Source organism: Polyodon spathula, chromosome 21, assembly GCF_017654505.1.
Source record: "Polyodon spathula isolate WHYD16114869_AA chromosome 21, ASM1765450v1, whole genome shotgun sequence".
Classification (NCBI taxonomy): Eukaryota; Metazoa; Chordata; class Actinopteri; order Acipenseriformes; family Polyodontidae; genus Polyodon; species Polyodon spathula.
In genome coordinates this window covers 29,356,254-29,373,105 of record NC_054554.1, presented here as the reverse complement: position 1 = coordinate 29,373,105, position 16,852 = coordinate 29,356,254, and the positions used below count along the sequence as shown (strand labels likewise).

The 16,852-nt window shown below is 38.0% G+C and overlaps 1 protein-coding gene across 3 annotated transcripts in view; it reads right to left on the bottom strand.

The window, feature by feature from the left end:
- Window positions 1–507: 507 nt before the first annotated feature.
- Window positions 508–16,852, bottom strand: part of LOC121296411 (polycomb protein SUZ12-like) — an 18,168-nt gene continuing 1,823 nt past the window's right edge. For 2 of the 3 annotated variants that reach the window (XM_041221940.1, XM_041221941.1), the window contains 15 exons: window positions 16,226–16,272; window positions 15,770–15,834; window positions 7,344–7,412; window positions 6,853–6,902; window positions 6,519–6,604; window positions 6,101–6,332; window positions 5,566–5,668; window positions 5,107–5,212; window positions 4,636–4,813; window positions 3,700–3,788; window positions 3,437–3,580; window positions 2,302–2,459; window positions 1,731–1,929; window positions 1,473–1,552; window positions 508–1,137 (listed from right to left, as the gene is read on the bottom strand). In XM_041221940.1, coding sequence (XP_041077874.1) covers window positions 789–1,137; window positions 1,473–1,552; window positions 1,731–1,929; window positions 2,302–2,459; window positions 3,437–3,580; window positions 3,700–3,788; window positions 4,636–4,813; window positions 5,107–5,212; window positions 5,566–5,668; window positions 6,101–6,332; window positions 6,519–6,604; window positions 6,853–6,902; window positions 7,344–7,412; window positions 15,770–15,834; window positions 16,226–16,272 — 1,955 coding nt within the window. In that variant the 3' untranslated portion in view covers window positions 508–788. The remainder of the gene's footprint in view (window positions 1,138–1,472; window positions 1,553–1,730; window positions 1,930–2,301; window positions 2,460–3,436; window positions 3,581–3,699; window positions 3,789–4,635; window positions 4,814–5,106; window positions 5,213–5,565; window positions 5,669–6,100; window positions 6,333–6,518; window positions 6,605–6,852; window positions 6,903–7,343; window positions 7,413–15,769; window positions 15,835–16,225; window positions 16,273–16,852) is intronic. The other variant, XM_041221942.1, reaches the window with a different exon arrangement.

The window sequence follows — 16,852 nt, the reverse complement described above, 5'->3', positions numbered from 1 at the left end:
TGCTCATGCTTCATGCAGCTTTTATAACACTGACTTCGCAACTGTATTTCTGGCGGACTGAGGCAGAATCGTGGCTTTGAAACTGGCTACGAAGCTGCATGTAAAATTGATTTACAGCAGGAGGTGGTACATCGTAAAAAGCAGACAGCGTTGGAGAATTTCTATTAAAATTGTGTTCTTTAGAGCCGATTGTAAGTACAACACATTTTTTATGTTTGCTTTACTCATTGTAAGGACAATTGCAGTGCATCGTTGTGTAGTACTGTTTAAGGTACTTTTTTTTTTTTTTTTTTTTTTCCCCCCTACACACGCGTGAAGTAAACAGTTCCATGTTTGGGTATTTTTGAACACTAACATTTAAAACATGTATTTCAGTGCCATGTTTGTACAACTACAGTATATATTGTTCAATATAAATACACTTAAACAGGGGCTTTGCTTATTGGCAACTTTCAGTTAATGACAACTTTTTGCAGGGAACCGAGAGGTTGTTAATCAGTGTGTGTGTGTGTGTGTGTGTGTGTGTGTGTGTATATACACGCATACATACACACACACACACACACACACAAATAAATAAACCAGATACACAATTAGTGTCTGTGTTGGTTGTAGCAAACAGCAATACAACTTTACAGCCCAAAATTGATTTTTATATACTTGATACCTAGTGCCTGTTTGGAATCTGTTTTTCATTATTTGATTTATTTATTCTTCTTTAATTTAGAACACGATTATTCCCTCCCCACCCCGAGCTCCAATGTTTCAGTTTATAAAGTCCTGTGGCTTCAGAGTTTCTGTCGTTTGTTTTGTTTTGGAACTCCTGAGGCAGAAATGTCAGTTTCAGAAATCCTCTCGCTAGTGGGGGTCTCGATGCCACTGCTGTTTTCCCAGTTTGGTTCATCGGTGGGCGGCAGGCTCGGTTTTTCTGCCAGGTCATCCTTTTCAAGCCTTTGTTGCATTTCCCGAAGTCTGGCCATTGCTTTGTCTATGGTGACTGTACTGACAAGGTTGAAGTCGTGCATGCTGACCAGGTGAAGCAGAAAGTTCCGACACAAATTCTTTTCGTTTATCTGTTGCCCGCACTTCTCAACAAACTGCATGCAGGCCTGGTTCATTTGATTGTCGGCAATGAATCTGAGCAAAAAAAAAAAGAACAATGTAGGCACATATTATAGTTCTCTCAATACAAGGACATCAATAACAAACCTCACTTCTGGAGATCTACGTCTATAAGCATCAAGAGCCCCATTTAAGGCAGGTGATATGTAAAAGACTTTGTAGGACTGTCCAGTGTTTTTGATACATTGTTAAACTGTCAGATACACTTGAGTTGGATTTGACTTTGATATAGATCTAGATATGTGATGTGCAAAAGTTGCTAAGTATCCTTATTAAATGATTTGAAAATAAATTTGATAACTGGCATTAGATAACCCATTTATAAAATGTGTGATGTATCAATAACATACCCGTACTTCATAACATGAAGGTTCCAGAGTTTCATAACTTCCTTCTCTCCTTCATTCACATCTGTGAACTCTTCAATTTGCTGCAGAAAAAACAATTATTTGTTAAGTATTGGTTTTATACACTTCCCAGGTAGCATTTTGAACAGAGACTGGGGTTAGGTAAGAGACTTAATATCTACACAGTAATACAACATGTAGCAATTACACACAAATATCCCATTGAGCAAGTGCTGGTAAATAACAGAACCCTTTACTTACAGTGATGGTTTTCTCTCTCAGCCACTCCGGGTCCTTCTCATCCTCACTGTCCACCTCCATTTCCTGCGGACGGAGAGGCAGGCAGGCGTCACTGTGGAAATACAGCCGGTTGTGTCCGCTGATGTACGTGCGCTGCTGCTCCATCTCCCCATCTTCAGATTCCAGGAACTCAGACAGGCTGGGCTTTGTGCGCTTCGGCCTGAAAATCCAATCAGAGGTTTCTTCACGATAAAGCATTGGGTTGAAAGGAACAGGCATCTTCCCGTTTGGGAGGGGAGAAGCAGTTTATTCAACAAGCCACTTTCAGAAAAATACACCCCCATTACCCCCAGTTGGCAGTATGTATGTACATTGACAGTATTCTAGTTTTATTGTCGACAACAGCTGATCTTTTATTACATTATAAAGGTGATGAATATAGAGTTATTACAAACAGGTATCCATGGGGTATTCACATTTCTAAGAATGCGTAGAGGTGGGAGAGAAAACACAAACTTGAACTGCTCAAGATTGCAATGGGTGGCAATGTAATTGTGCTTAAAGGTTTTACTATGCCAACATATTCCCTCACCGGCAAACAAGGATGTGTGTGACGGGCGTTCTCTTCACTGGCCCATTACGGCTGAAGGCAAATCCTGGCTGACTGTGAATATCCTGAGGATTTCCCACGTACGAGCCATCGTAGCACTCGTTGATAGAAACATCTATCCTAGCACCCTTTGGATGAGGCTGCAATACAAAAGGAAAAGTTCCCATCCTACAAATACAAATAAAGCATCATCTGGGGTATAACCTCCGACTGAACTTGACTGCGAGCATCATAAAATACAGCTGGTACACCTGGCATGAAGATAGAGCAGGAGTCGGCAAGTGGCAGCCCCTCTGAGTTTATCAAAGTATTACATTTAAAATAAATATTAATTAGATCCGCTGCCTTGGCACTGGAGCAGCCAGCTTCTGTGATGTTGCTGGAGTGAGTCTGTCTGTCAATGTTTGGTAGGCACGCAGCCAGCGTCACGTGGAAGTACGTAATCAATGCTTATGCAGTAACCGTATGCGAAATACTGAGCCAGCATACCAACAGAGGTGAACTTAGCGAAATTAAATAAACTGTTTTAATTTGTTGAGAAATGCCCCCCCCCCCCCCTTGCTGGGAGCAAAATGTATAATTTAATAACCACATGTAATGCTAAATGGAAATAGAGTAAATCTGCATTTCTGTGTTATGGCTTCTTTTGGTAGGAATCCACATACCCTTGAAATGCTATTTGCACACTTTTTCGGAGTTCTTTTTTTCTTTGAGAAAGACAGAATAGGCAGCTAGTAAACAAACGAAACCCATTTAAATAGTAATTTACCTTTGCTGTTGCGCAGATTAGTGTGAAGCACTGTAAGTTCTGTGTGGTTTAGCATTGTTGATTGAACAGCAGCGTTATAGCGGTAATGTCTTTGTGCAAAGATTTCCTTTTTTTTTTTAATACAGTATAATTGTACTCCATGCTTTGCCTACTGTGTTTCTGCAAGTTCACTGGTATAGGCATTACAACCTGATAAGTTAAAAATGCTTCAGTTTTGTGGGCCGTCGCAGTGGCCCCTGGTTACGCTGAGGTTGCCGACCCCTGATGTAGAGCACCGAGCTTTCTCTGCGGAGTGCTGTCCTCTTGTTCTAACGAGGCCGGGGAAGTAGACCCTGTGGAAATGCTTACCACATAGTTAAAGATAAACCTGCTGTGGCAGAGTTTGAGGTGTTTGAGGAGGCTGTATAGCGTGCAGCAGTTGAGTGTGCACCAAGGGCAATGCAAGTCATCTCTTGCTTCCGTCTGTTGCCTTGTGTTGTTGTTGTAAAGGAACTAGAAAACAGAAGCACACCATCACACTAAACACACTGACCATTGACACAGGTGTGAATGCATCAATCACCAAAGATCACAACTAGCCTTCGCAGCCAACTCGGAAGTATACGACTCACCTGATAAAATATTCGCAGCTTCTGTCGAGGCTCACATAGAATCTGCTCCCTTCTTACTTGAAGGTCTGTAGTCAATGAATCTTTAACAGCTTTTAAAACAGAAAAAAGTAAGGTTAAGATCATGTACTGTATCAAGTTTGTAGATTGCAATTCTTTGGAAAACAAGGAGCTCTGCATTTATAAAAGTTTAATGCAATAAAAATTGACAAAACTACGCCTAGATTGTCATCACATTGCAAGCTGTCCACATCCCTTTCCATGACAAACTTCCTTTTACACTTTATATATCCAGTTCTACACTAGGGCCCTATGAAATCCGATTTGGAGAACACTGACAGAAGCACGGAATTCAGAGAAAAAAATGGAATTAGGCACTCTGACATGATCACAAAAACAAACAAAATATTTATGTATACATTTTAAATATGACATTAAAATAGCACAGTGTTTGTATGACAAGAGGCTTCAAGAAACACACGTCATGGGAATACATGAAAACTATTACATCCACCATACATGACCGTGCCACCAGCCACCATACATGACCGTGATTTTAACTGTGAAAACTTGATCAGTTGGGGGAAAACGATTACCTAGAAGTTATTTTGAGCAGATAGTACTGTAATAACTACTGCAAAATGTAGTGTCTAGTTGCTGTATTTTTTCTGCAAAGTTTTCAGGGAGATATTACTCTGATTTGTACCCTTTCTTCTGAAAGCACTTTGATTAAAACCGTTTGATTAAATTAATTCCTAGCTTCATCATTGCTGTCAATGTATCAAACACTGGTTATAAAAAAAACAAACAACTAACAAATTACAGATTTTTAAATCTGAAAAATCAGGAAAAAAAATCAATCCGAAAATTCAACATAATAAAACCGATTTCATAGGGCCCGATACATCACTGAATATGAAGACTGGCAATCAGTCTTACCTATTGCCTGCGTTGGCTTGAGAGAGCTTGGCTTGCTTTCGACAGTGGCAGTGTCTGAATTACGAGTTGCAAGCGGTCGGGCAACAGGTGCAGTAGATTTCTCATTAGATTCTCCTGCCCACCGCAGAGTGAACTGGAGCGTAGGACCCTGAGAGAACGTTTCAAATGGTGGCAGTCTCTGCAATAAAAAATAAAAAAAGTGTGAATTTAATTTGTTTAAAGTATATAAAAAAAAGCCAAGTGTTTTAAGATCTTCAGCTTAGTTACATTTAATTAAGCTAGATTGATTTAAAAAATCCATGTAACTATGCAACATAATTTAAATCATCCTAGAATGAATTTTCCAGTATGTCTGGAAATGTTAACTCAAAACAAAGAACAACTCTGAACAAAGTCTGAACCCTCATCGTCAGCCAAAAGGAAATGACAGAAAGTAATAAGTGCTACACTATGACACCAGCCAGCCACTACCTTTCCATCAAGAATGGTTTCCCACGTAGCTCTTTTTTTGCTCACAGGACATTCTTCCATCTCCTGCATTGATACTTCATATTCCCCATCTAGGAGCTGCAAGCGCCTGCAAATAAAGCACTGGTGTTTCAGGAATAAACTGGGAACATTTCCTAAATGAGTACTGTATATATTTTTATAAAACACTGTTGTAACATGTAAGTGTCCTTTACCTTTGTATTCTAAAATAAATGTCTTCACTCAACCTTTTAAAATATCTCCTTGAAAAAAGAAACAACACTACTGGATTTTTAAAACAGCATTATTTCACAGAATTTGGATTGTCCTGCTGTTGGGACACCTGCTCCCATACAGAATGATTAACCTCGTAGCAGATTTGCAGAAAAACAAATGTCTTTGGACAGCTTCTTAATCACCATGGCAGAAACACAACTGAAAAGGCTATAGGAAGATATTTACCTGTTTTTATCAAAGACTGTCATTTGTGCTACAAAGGTCTTCTCGCCTTCTTCACGATAAGAGGAGCTTCTCTTTTTTCTTGTTGGAAACTCTTCAATCACATCTAAAAGTAATAAATGTTATAAACTGTAAGAAGAACTCCAGCATTGTGCTCTATGTTGTTGCATGTGCAGGGTAACAAAACAAATAATCTGTTTCAAAAATCATAGGAGGGAAAATTCTCATGTGTAAGCCTTTTTGTTATTTTATCAAGTTGAATGCTGGCACTGGGTTTGGTGTTCTAGACACACCTATCCATACAGAGGTACCACACGTTTCAATCAACAGGTCACACTGCAGCACATGTTTCAGATCAGTTTCAATTGTCGAGACTGCAGAGGTTGCCAAAAAAACAAGGGCAGGTCGCATCTTTGTTAGACAGCTGATTTCGTAAACTACTGTAGGCATGTCCAAGTTTTATAAAACTAACTGATCAAGCATTTCTAAAGCAAATGCAAAGAACTAAAAGAACGCTTGTTTCCTGTGTATTCCTTACCAATGTTCTCATTCGTCTCTCCATTCATTAATCCGTTCACATCTCGTTTTCCTGGCCGTGTCACCCTGAATAGCAGTGAGTAGGATTTCACCATATGGCTGTTGCTAGGCTCAAACTCGTTGCTGGAGACAGCCAGGGAGGGGAAGGCTCCTGGTTTAGTTTGGCTGCTGTCAGGGTTCAAAGGCACCTGCTTTTTACCTGTAGGCACTTGCTTGACAGGACAACTTACATCCTAAAATAAAAAAAAGTTTAAATATCACAAGACATTTAAAGGTTGTCTTAAATTATGACTATTTAGAACTTTGCAATTAATATTTAGAAGAGGAGACCAGGGGTCACACCACTGTACTAGCTGACAAATGTATTGACATGTTATTACAATAAGAGAAAAGAATGCAACAACGTAGAGATCTCTTACCTTCCGTTTTTTGTGGCAGACTTTGATAAGTAGCACCTCTAAGGAAACAGAGTTTTGTTCATTCTCAGAGTTTTGTGATGGCTTTTCTAAAAAAAATAAAATACAAATGTATTTTTAAAAGGACAGCAGGTTGACAACAGTAACCAATTTCATAGGGTTCATTTTTCTACCACTAGATGTTGGTTGAAGAATATATACCACAAATGTCCTTTGTTGTGAGTTTTACTTTAACATGCAAGTAAACAAATATCAAACTGATGTAAATGTGACTTCCATCTCAAGAGCCAGCTGTGTACAGGCTGAGGAGGACAGGTAAATAAAACTGCACACATACCATTTTTATGGAAGAAACCAGTAAACGTAAGTTGAAGATGTGAAGCCAAGCTGTAAAAAGAAATTAAAGTTACATTTATAAGGATGCAGAAAGATGTTACATTAAAAACAATGCAAGACCATTTTGTTTCTACTGCAATCATTTATCTATGAATTTATTTTATTTATTTTTAATTTAGCCGTTGCCAATTATATTTTATTACTTTCTCCCAAATTGATATGTCCAATAATTTTTTTTAGACTCAGCTCACCGCTACCACCCCTGCGCTGACTCGGGAGCAGCGAAGACAAACACGCGCTGTCCTCTGAAGTGTGTGCCGTCAGCCCTGGATAAACCACTCGGGAGCCCCCCTATGTATGAATTTTTTATTGTGTACTAGAGGGCTTAGCACGATTAAATTTGGCACTAATAAAATAAAAACACTTAAATGTAGTAATAAAATTGCAGCTGTACTACTGCGTTAACTGCTGCAGCATGCAAACTATGCTTACCTGGGAGATTCCTGCTCTCCCCTCATCTTCTCTACTTTGAATAGCATATCATCCACTTTGAAGGACTTTCTAAAAAAGAAAACAAAGTCATTGCTGTAAGATGGGAAGGTTGGGTTGAGAACACCTCTGGCCTGGCCCCGCCTCCAATTTCCTGCGCAGCGCATGTGCTGTGCCCAATAAAGCAAACTTGCACATTAACGTTGACGGTCAGGATACATCACTTAATTTGTTAATGTGAAGCCCTGTGCAGTAAATATTTGCAAGAATATTTTCAATCATCGAGGGATGTCCCTCCCACCACATCTTTCCTCTTTACGCTGCATGTAGCGCGAGTGCCGAGAATTTGGAAAAACTGTTTTTTCTGAGTTACTTGAGTACAGGTTTTTATGGGTCGGCATGGGTAGAAAATCTGAAAACCAGCCACACCCACACAAACAAAACCTTAAATTAAATCGCAAATCATATTCTTTTACATGCATAATACACACACTGTACAGAGTGGACATACTTTCAGATCTGTAGTTGTGTAGCCTGTTTCAGTACAAAAAATGACAAAATAAAAATATCCCAGATTGAATTAAGTTTCATTTAGCGTTTGTGGTTTGGTTTCACATAAAAAGCAAAAGATGGATAACTTCTTTAAATCTTGTCTAATTATTGTATTGCTTTTACATTTGAGAACACATTTCAGTAGTCAGTAAAGACAGTCGTTCCCTGTGTGTGACGCTGTGTCAGTGTCCTTCCCCTGATTACTGTAATTTACTGACATTGACACCCCCCCTCAGATGACAATTAAAACGTGTAATAATCCAGGTTTAAAAAAATATATATATATATATATATATATATATATATATATATATATATATATATATATATATATATATATATATATATATATATATATATACACACACACACACACACACACACACACACACACACATAATATAGGGGGGAGGATTTGGACCCGATGGTAAACTTGATTGTCAACATTGGAATCCCTTAACACTTAGGGATTGTACAAAAACCAATCCGTAACAACGGCTTAAAAGACCAAACACAAAGAGATTCCTAAAAGGCAGGCAACATTGAACGGGTTGGCAGATGATGCGCACAACTGGAGGAACTGCTGGCAATGAAATATACCGGAAAAAAAAAAAAGGTGAACATCCTCACCACCATTCACGATGAGACAACAATAGCAGTTCCTGTGCGAGGTACGGGCACGCACACAAACAAACCTGTGTGTCTTGAACTACAATAAAAGCATGGGAGACGTGGATTAATGAAACCAGATGCTGGAGCCTTACAATGCTGCTAGGAGGACCACGGCACGGTACAAGAAGCTTGGCATGTACACGGTCCAGACTGATTTGTGAAACAGCCACGTAGCGTACAGTACGGCTCCAGAGAATCTGCTCACTTTTCTGGACTTTCAGGTCTCTCTGATCTCAAGTCTCCTGTTTGATACACAACTAATGCCAGAGACTGAAAGAGTAGAAACAGTAGCAAGACTTAGTGAATGACATGTTATAGTGATACTGCCGCAGTCCGAGAAAAAAGTCAAGCCACAAAAAAGGTTGTTTGAAAAATACCACACGGTATAGGAGTACTGGAAAGACTAAATAAACCCCAGTCACTTCGTTTCTATTTCGTGCAGAAACATTACCTTGGGCTGCAGAAGGGTTATACCACTTAATTAGGGTCGGTACTATGAAACATTAACATTTCAGGGACTAAATGTGATGCAGGTATAATACATTTTATGAAAATGTAGCATTTTGTTTACAATTGCTGTATTTTGTGGTCACATGACCAAGTAAACCAGAAAAACCTGGAACCAATAGCAACTTCAGTCTGGCAAAAAAAATAATTATATAATTAATGCCAGGGGTATCTAAAGGAACATACAGTAATTTTGATGTAAAACAGGCGAGTCCCAAAAATCACAAAATGCCTGTAGCACAGGGCGTCACCAGGGCCTCGGCAGATAAGGGGTTAAAAAAGTAAATTCAACATTATGCACATTCCTTCATTTTCACCTATTAATAAATACATGTTAATCTCAGAAATAAACAACCTAAAGCCTCTTGAAAACAAGGTGATCCATCTGCCTTCAGTGGTGATCTTGCATTAAGGATATATTTCAAGCAAACAAGGTGGAATCTGACACTGAATGGAAAACATACATACAGCGAGATAGATAATTAGCCATAATGTAATCTTGTAAACTTTTTTCTTTAAAAAAAAAAACACACAAAGTATGTCACCCCTAATCCATTTCAAAGTGCACACACAACCAAACCTGTACATGAAAATATCTTGCTAACAAAACAGCCAGCCAAAACATGGCACTATTTAATTAAAAGCACCTTGGTCCTCCGACTGCAGAATCACTTGAAACCACTTGGCAGTGCACGATTTATAATTTTTATAAAAACTGTGTTTATGTTTCCAGTTGCATTTCGAATAAAGTACACTCTGTACAGACTCGTGGTAATCTATTACACTGCAGCAATGATCGTAAAACACTGCTTGCTAAAAAAAAAACACACACTGTTCTGCAATACTACGGCATTGTTTAAAGTACACTCCAGTCATAGAGGTTGCAGCAATATTAAGGAGATTTACTCCATAACCATACATACCAGCGTCTGAATTAATCCAGCTCAAACTTTGGCATCCACGCTGAAGTACCGTTTCACGTTTACTCGGGTGTAATGCGCACAAACACTAATGCTATTAGAATAGTTCTTGAACACTGGAAATTACCGGCAGTATCCCACCATGCACTGTATTTTATTTGAAAATAATGTGTTATGCCCCATATTAACAAGAGGTCCATATTGCTAAGAAATAAAACAAGTATTTTGGAAAAAGTAAACGCAAATACACACGTAGGGCTTGAAGTTTACAGGTTTTATTTTTAAGCCGATTCAGAAAAAACTCAGAAAAAGCTGTTCATTGCAAAACAATCTTTGCTTACCTTCATATCTTGCCTAAGCCTATTTCTGGTCCTTTTAATTTTATTTCAAACAGAGCTGACAAATTCTGTGAATTGTTCATCACAGATCCTACTTTTACCTTGCATTTCATTTTTGCAGTCACCTAATTGAGCGTTGTGCTTTTGTTATTTTCCCCACTAGTTTAACAGGGACGTCCTGACAGATTTTTTTTTAAGTGTAAAAATGAATACCTAGTGCAGAGTGTACACCGACAGCAAGTCAGCTGTCAATCGGATGTTTTTTTGCCAAGCAGTCTGTATCTTCAGGGGATTCTCATGAAGATTGCTCATCTGCATCTCAGCCATCTAGTTCTGACTACGAGTACTAGTGACCAAAGCAGTAGTAATGCGCAAAATACGTTCTTATAATTCTGAATGGAAGATGAAGTATGCATGGCTTATCAAGATGGCAAGGTGTACTCTGTGTGAGAGAGCTGCTGGGCGATGCTGTAGCTGTTACTGGAACGCAGAAAAATATGGACACACACGTAGATGAAAGCAACAAACAGTGCTTAGAATCCCGTCTCGTTGTCATGGGAACGGTCTACTGTTAGCATATATAACAAGGAAAAGTGTGTCTGTTTATACGTATATCTATACACAAAGACAGACATTTAAACTACTACATTCCACAAAGATTAAACGTTCACAAAAACAAACCAAAATGCACATCCCTGGAGTTTCTTTGCCTTTGTGTTAAAATGTGTATTTCAATGGCAAATGGAAACCAGCAGGCTGTGTGTGAACAATTCATTAAGAGCAATTGTGTGGATTTGTGGATATTCATTAGCTTGCCATAAATACTACAGTAACTGTCTACAATTTAATAGATGACTTGTCCTTTACAATTTGCAATATGCAAAAAAATGCAAAAAACCATTAAGCTTAAAAAAAAAAAGTTTTACTTGAGTGTGATCCACATTCCGAATACATAGCTCAAAATCTTAATCTTTCAAGTTAACAAAACTCGTCCCAAGCAAAATAGCAGCCAAAACAACTTGTTAACATACAGGAATGACTCAAAACAGAACCGTCAAACATTTGAACTATTTAAAGAAAATGGGGATTTAAATGACCATCAATTCTAAACATTCATATAGAAGCTTGTAGTTCATTTAAAGTTCATTCTGCATCATTTAAGTATTTTGAAAAAGGTAGTTTTAATTTGTAAGCCCATGTTAAAGCTCTAGTTTCCTGTCTATTATAATAAACAAAGAAAGTGTGACCCATTTTGAGTTTTGTTTTATTTCCTGCCTAATATAAAATATGTTTGCCCTCATGAACTTCTTATTCCTCAGCAATCTAAAACATTGTGCTCCAACTCGACACGTGTTTCTGTTGATGCCATGACAAGAGAATTTACGGGCATTCGAGTCAGAAAAATAGGTGCACGTAATCCCAACCTAAAATGATTTAAAAAAATGTTCCCTATGTACTTGCTGTGTACTTTATTAACAGTATTCCAATTATCAATGTAATTTATAAAACCCAAACCTATACATACAATGTCCTCAACACAAAATCATTTTTGAAGTTAAATTCTGACAGGCTGAGTGTTTATTTGTTGCAAAATGCTTAATTCCAACTTCAGTAGGTTTAAATATTCACAAAGCAGGACTGAAAGAACGACAGACAGAAAGCAATTAACACCTGTGCTTTCTTTTAATAATTCACCAATACAGATGTGCACCTAAATGGTTTCTTCACTTTAACCAAGAAATGTAAATTCACAGCTCTAGCAAATGTTTCTAATACATTTATAAAATTATGACAATGTTCACCAGGGCAATAAAAGAAACATTTCTATTGCATTTAAACTATAAATAGTGACAAAGGTTGAGAACTTGACATCTTACTAGTATACCTGAACTTTCTTAAATTATAACCATAAAAATGAACATTGATGGTACTTGTATGGACAAACACAATATCACTCAATTAAACCACGACATCACTAGACCAGTTCACCATTCTCTTCAATTAAAATAAATACAAGTTTATTTACTCCAAAGCATCTAAGCAAAGCAACAATATCTTTCCAGATAACTTACTTCCATCACACACCACAAGATTAGCACTGGTAACACATGTACCAGTACATCCATAAAGGGCTGAACAACTATTAATCATGCTGCAAGACACTGGTGCAAAACCTGTGACTGAACTCCATACAGCAGACTGACCACCATCAAGCTTTGACCAGAAACAGAATTATAAAAGGCCATCAAGCTTACTTTGAAGTATATTCCCATTGAAGATAAAACATCACATCGTGTAATATCCCGCTTTTACTTTACTACATCTTAGTCTGTAGAAGACAGTTACAATAAGATTGAAAGATTATCAAGTATGTTCTGTGTGTTTCTATTTGGCAGATTCAGCACAGCCCTCCAAATTATTCAGGAGTACTTAGGGTTATGATGCAGGGTAGGGATGAGAATTTTAAACGTTTAAACTCTAAAGAAGTGGTTAAACATTGAATAACATGCTAGACGTATAACCATGCGCTTATTTTATAATGTATTCATTTTTTGTAATTTCTCATCATATACAGCAGACCGTCGCATATCCGCCTGCTCTGGTGCCACAGTAAGTAGATATTATAAAAAGGAAGGGGGTGGGCAATTGCCACCATGTAGTTTTTCTAATTGGTGCAACAGTAAGATTGACACTGGGGTGGGTTTAATTCTCAGTCGATCTGGCAATTTATTGGTGCACTCTGTGTTCATGCTGTACGGGTGTGGTACGGTTCCGTCCACACCACACGGGATAAGAAAAACATTTCTGACAAGGCTCCCGAGTGGCGCATCCAGCAAAAACGCTCCACGTGGATGTGCCCCACAGCCTGGGGATCGCAGGTTCAAGTCCAGGCTATGTCACAGCCGACCATGACCGGGAGTTCCTAGGGGGTGGCGCACAACTGGCTGAGAGCCGCCCGGGTAGGGAGGGCTTAGGTCAGCAGGGGAATCCACGGCTCACCACGCATCAGCGACCCCTGTGGCCGATAGGGCATCTATGGTTCTGCAGTGGAGCCTCTAGATCTGTGTTCTCCTCCGGCACTATAGGTCTGGTGGCCTCGCTGTGGATCCGCAGCGTGAAAAATGTCGGACTGCAGAAGCACGTTTCGGAGGACGTGTGTTTCAGCCTCCGTTCCCCAGGCTTACTTGAGGATACAGATAATAATTGGGCATACTAAATTTGGGGGAAAACTGGGGTAAAAGATTGGAGACGACAATTTGAAAAAAAAAAAAAAAAAAAAAAGCATTTCTGACATTTCCTGTATATTTAATAAAACTGCATCTCTAAACAAAGGAATGAGGAAAAGCCATTTTGGAATTATTTTGAGGAACCACACCAGAAAACCACTGTATGTAAATAATTGTCAAACAAAATTGCTGTACCACAAAAACACAAGTTCAATGCCTCATTTGAAATAAACATTCAGAATTACTGTGGATGGAGTTACTGAATGCAGTAAAAAGCAAACACCCATAATAAACAGATCGCTCTCGAAGGCGACTGTGAATACGTATACGATTTTAAACAGCACAACCCCATGGTCCCTATTTAAAACAGTATTGTATTGAACCACCACAACATTAGTATGTATGTCCACTTGCACCAAAGTCTTCTTTTTGGCTACAGATTGGTAATCTAGCTGAAGAAATATATTTTTAAAACACTGTAGAATGTATCTTTGGACATGAAGAAACAAGAAGAAGCTTGACATCCACAGGGTTCAAACCCTGGTTTCATGCCAGGTTAGACACGAACATTTCCCAAACACTAAATCAGTCTACAAACAGCCAATATCAAAGCACAAAAACTAAACAAAAAGATGAATGCTTCCTCTCCAACCAGACTACTATTTTAGGGAAAAAGGTTTTCAATGTAATACTTGTTTAGGGCAGTTATACAAAATGTCTTCTGTGCACAGTTACAAATGAATTAAAGCATTGGGTGCAGTATGCCAAAACATACATCACAAACGCGATTGTGGCAACCAAAATTTAGAATCTAGTTAATCATTACCACCATTTAAAATGCATATTGCTTAGAGAGGTATAAATCCTTAAAATTAGTAAAATTACAACTTAGACATAAAAACATATGCAACAACAGTGCAATATATAGTCCAACTCCTGAATATTACACACCGTTTCCAATGTATTACTAATTTATTGTGCATTCATTGTACAACAAAGGACTTATTTAGTAGCCTACATATAAAGTCTACTTCATATTTGTTTTTAAATAATGACTATTATAACTGTGCAGTGTTCTTTATGATAATCACTCCATATTCAATATTTTAGATTTATCACCTTGCTGCAGATACAATACTTGTTACATTGGTAACCACAAATAATTTACATAATGCAAAAGCAAACTAAATGGATGTCCAACACATTGCTTAGAGCCACTTCTTAATCTTAACAAAATACCAATAAATGATAGCAGTGGCTAAAGAAAACAGCTGCTAAAGCAATTTGAAAAAGAAACTGTGGAGGCGCCAATGACCTCTGATGCATATTTAAATGTAGGCGTATGAATCCTACAGCTACAGTCCTGTCCGGGGTGAAATTACTCAGGAACTGCATGACATCCACTCAGTACAATCCATAAGCTTCAAACTTGGGGTGTTGATTTTATCCTACCCGGGTGAAGTGTTGCTGCTGCCCCCTCACCACACACACACACAACACTGAAACAGTCCATTATTTTTAAAGTGGTACATTCACAATGTTTGGAGTACAGAAAGTAAGTTCTTAATTGAAAAGCTTAGGTAGAAAACTAGAACTGTACCATGAGTCCCGACAGTCTGGTCAAAAGATACACCCTTTCCCCCTGTTACTAACTGCTCGGGACCTGGGGTGGCAAAATATTTCTCTTCTGAAATATTTTCTAGGCTGCTTGTTCTACGCATCTTACATGGTCAGTTGAACTAAGCTGATGCAGAAACACTGCCTTGCCCACTGTTAAATTATTACATGAAGTGGACTGCTTCACATCCATCTGGCACATTTGCACTTGGCTAGACAGTCTTCAAATCAGGGACTGCCATCACACAGATAAACTCAATGTACTTCAACTACCCCTCGGTAAAAATATTGATTACATGCTTCATTAAACTGGCCATTAATACCTTTCACAAGCAATCAAATTAACCAATAATATATGAACAGATAAAATGCAACATCAATTTTTTAAGTTAACTTGCACATTAATATACTGCAAACGAAATCATTTTTCACTTCTAAAAATGCTGCAGTAACAGACCTCTGTACAAACTGTACATTTTAGATATTCCTTTTACAAAAACTGGATAATTCACACACAAGCAAAGCATTACACAAAACATGTACTTCAGATTTCATACACAGGCAACAAAGGACTGAAACAAACCCACTGTATTTACCTTTTGGCATTTCTTCTGGAATTTCTGTGAGACATATACGTGAGGGTTCTGTGCAAAAATATAGGCTGAAACAAGAGAAGTCAATTAAGAACAACGAACGAGCTCGTGGAGTTTTAAACATGGCATGCTTTTACTGAGGAGTATATTTAAATTATTCACAGATACCTCAATGATATGGCAAAGCAGCACACATTACAGCCTAATATAGTACATGTAGCAAAGGAATAACTAAAGAAATGAAAAGACCAAAGACACAGGCAATACAGCTGTTTGTGTTTTTAAACATGTAACTCAAAGAATACATTATCATCTTTAACTGACAGCCCGTCATTTTGAGATTTTCAACACAGTTGTAACCTGCCACATTGCTTAAGTTCATTAACAAAATAGTCTCAACTACATGTATTATCATTTTATTATGTTAACATATAGCTCAAATCAACCAAAACTACTTACCGCTATAAGGTTCCTGGTTCGAAGAAATCTGTATATCTGAGTAGGTTCTGTAATATAATACAATGTTAGAAAATGAACTGGTTAAAACACATTGCTACTACAACCCAGTTATAATATCTTAGTAGAATGTATTTGGTATTAAAACAACCAAAGCTAAAAAGTACAAGTTACAATCAAGAAAGTAGCTAAATATTACATCCTTGAAAGTCTTTAAATCTCAGCAGGTTTTCTAGACAACATTAATGGGGTAAAATGCTTCCCCAGTACCATCTACCAATAGAGATTCAGAAAATGGGTATAAAACACATCGAGGACAGTTAGGCAAATAGCTGTTTTTACATGGAACTTAAACACATAACCATACCATCTGGGAAAGCAGATCGTATATTAAGTGACTGGTACCAACATAAAACATACTGCCTAGATCTGTTTTTATTGTCCACCTTTTTTGACAAAGCTTTCCACACCCCTTTGTTCAGTATTATAAACCCTATTTCCGACACCTCAGGTCGACTAGGTGAATTATAACACATGGTGTGCAGTTATAACTATCATGTTAAATTACATTTAGTGAAACAACTCATTCAATTAACACAACACACGTTTGTAATTAACGGTTTCCCCAAA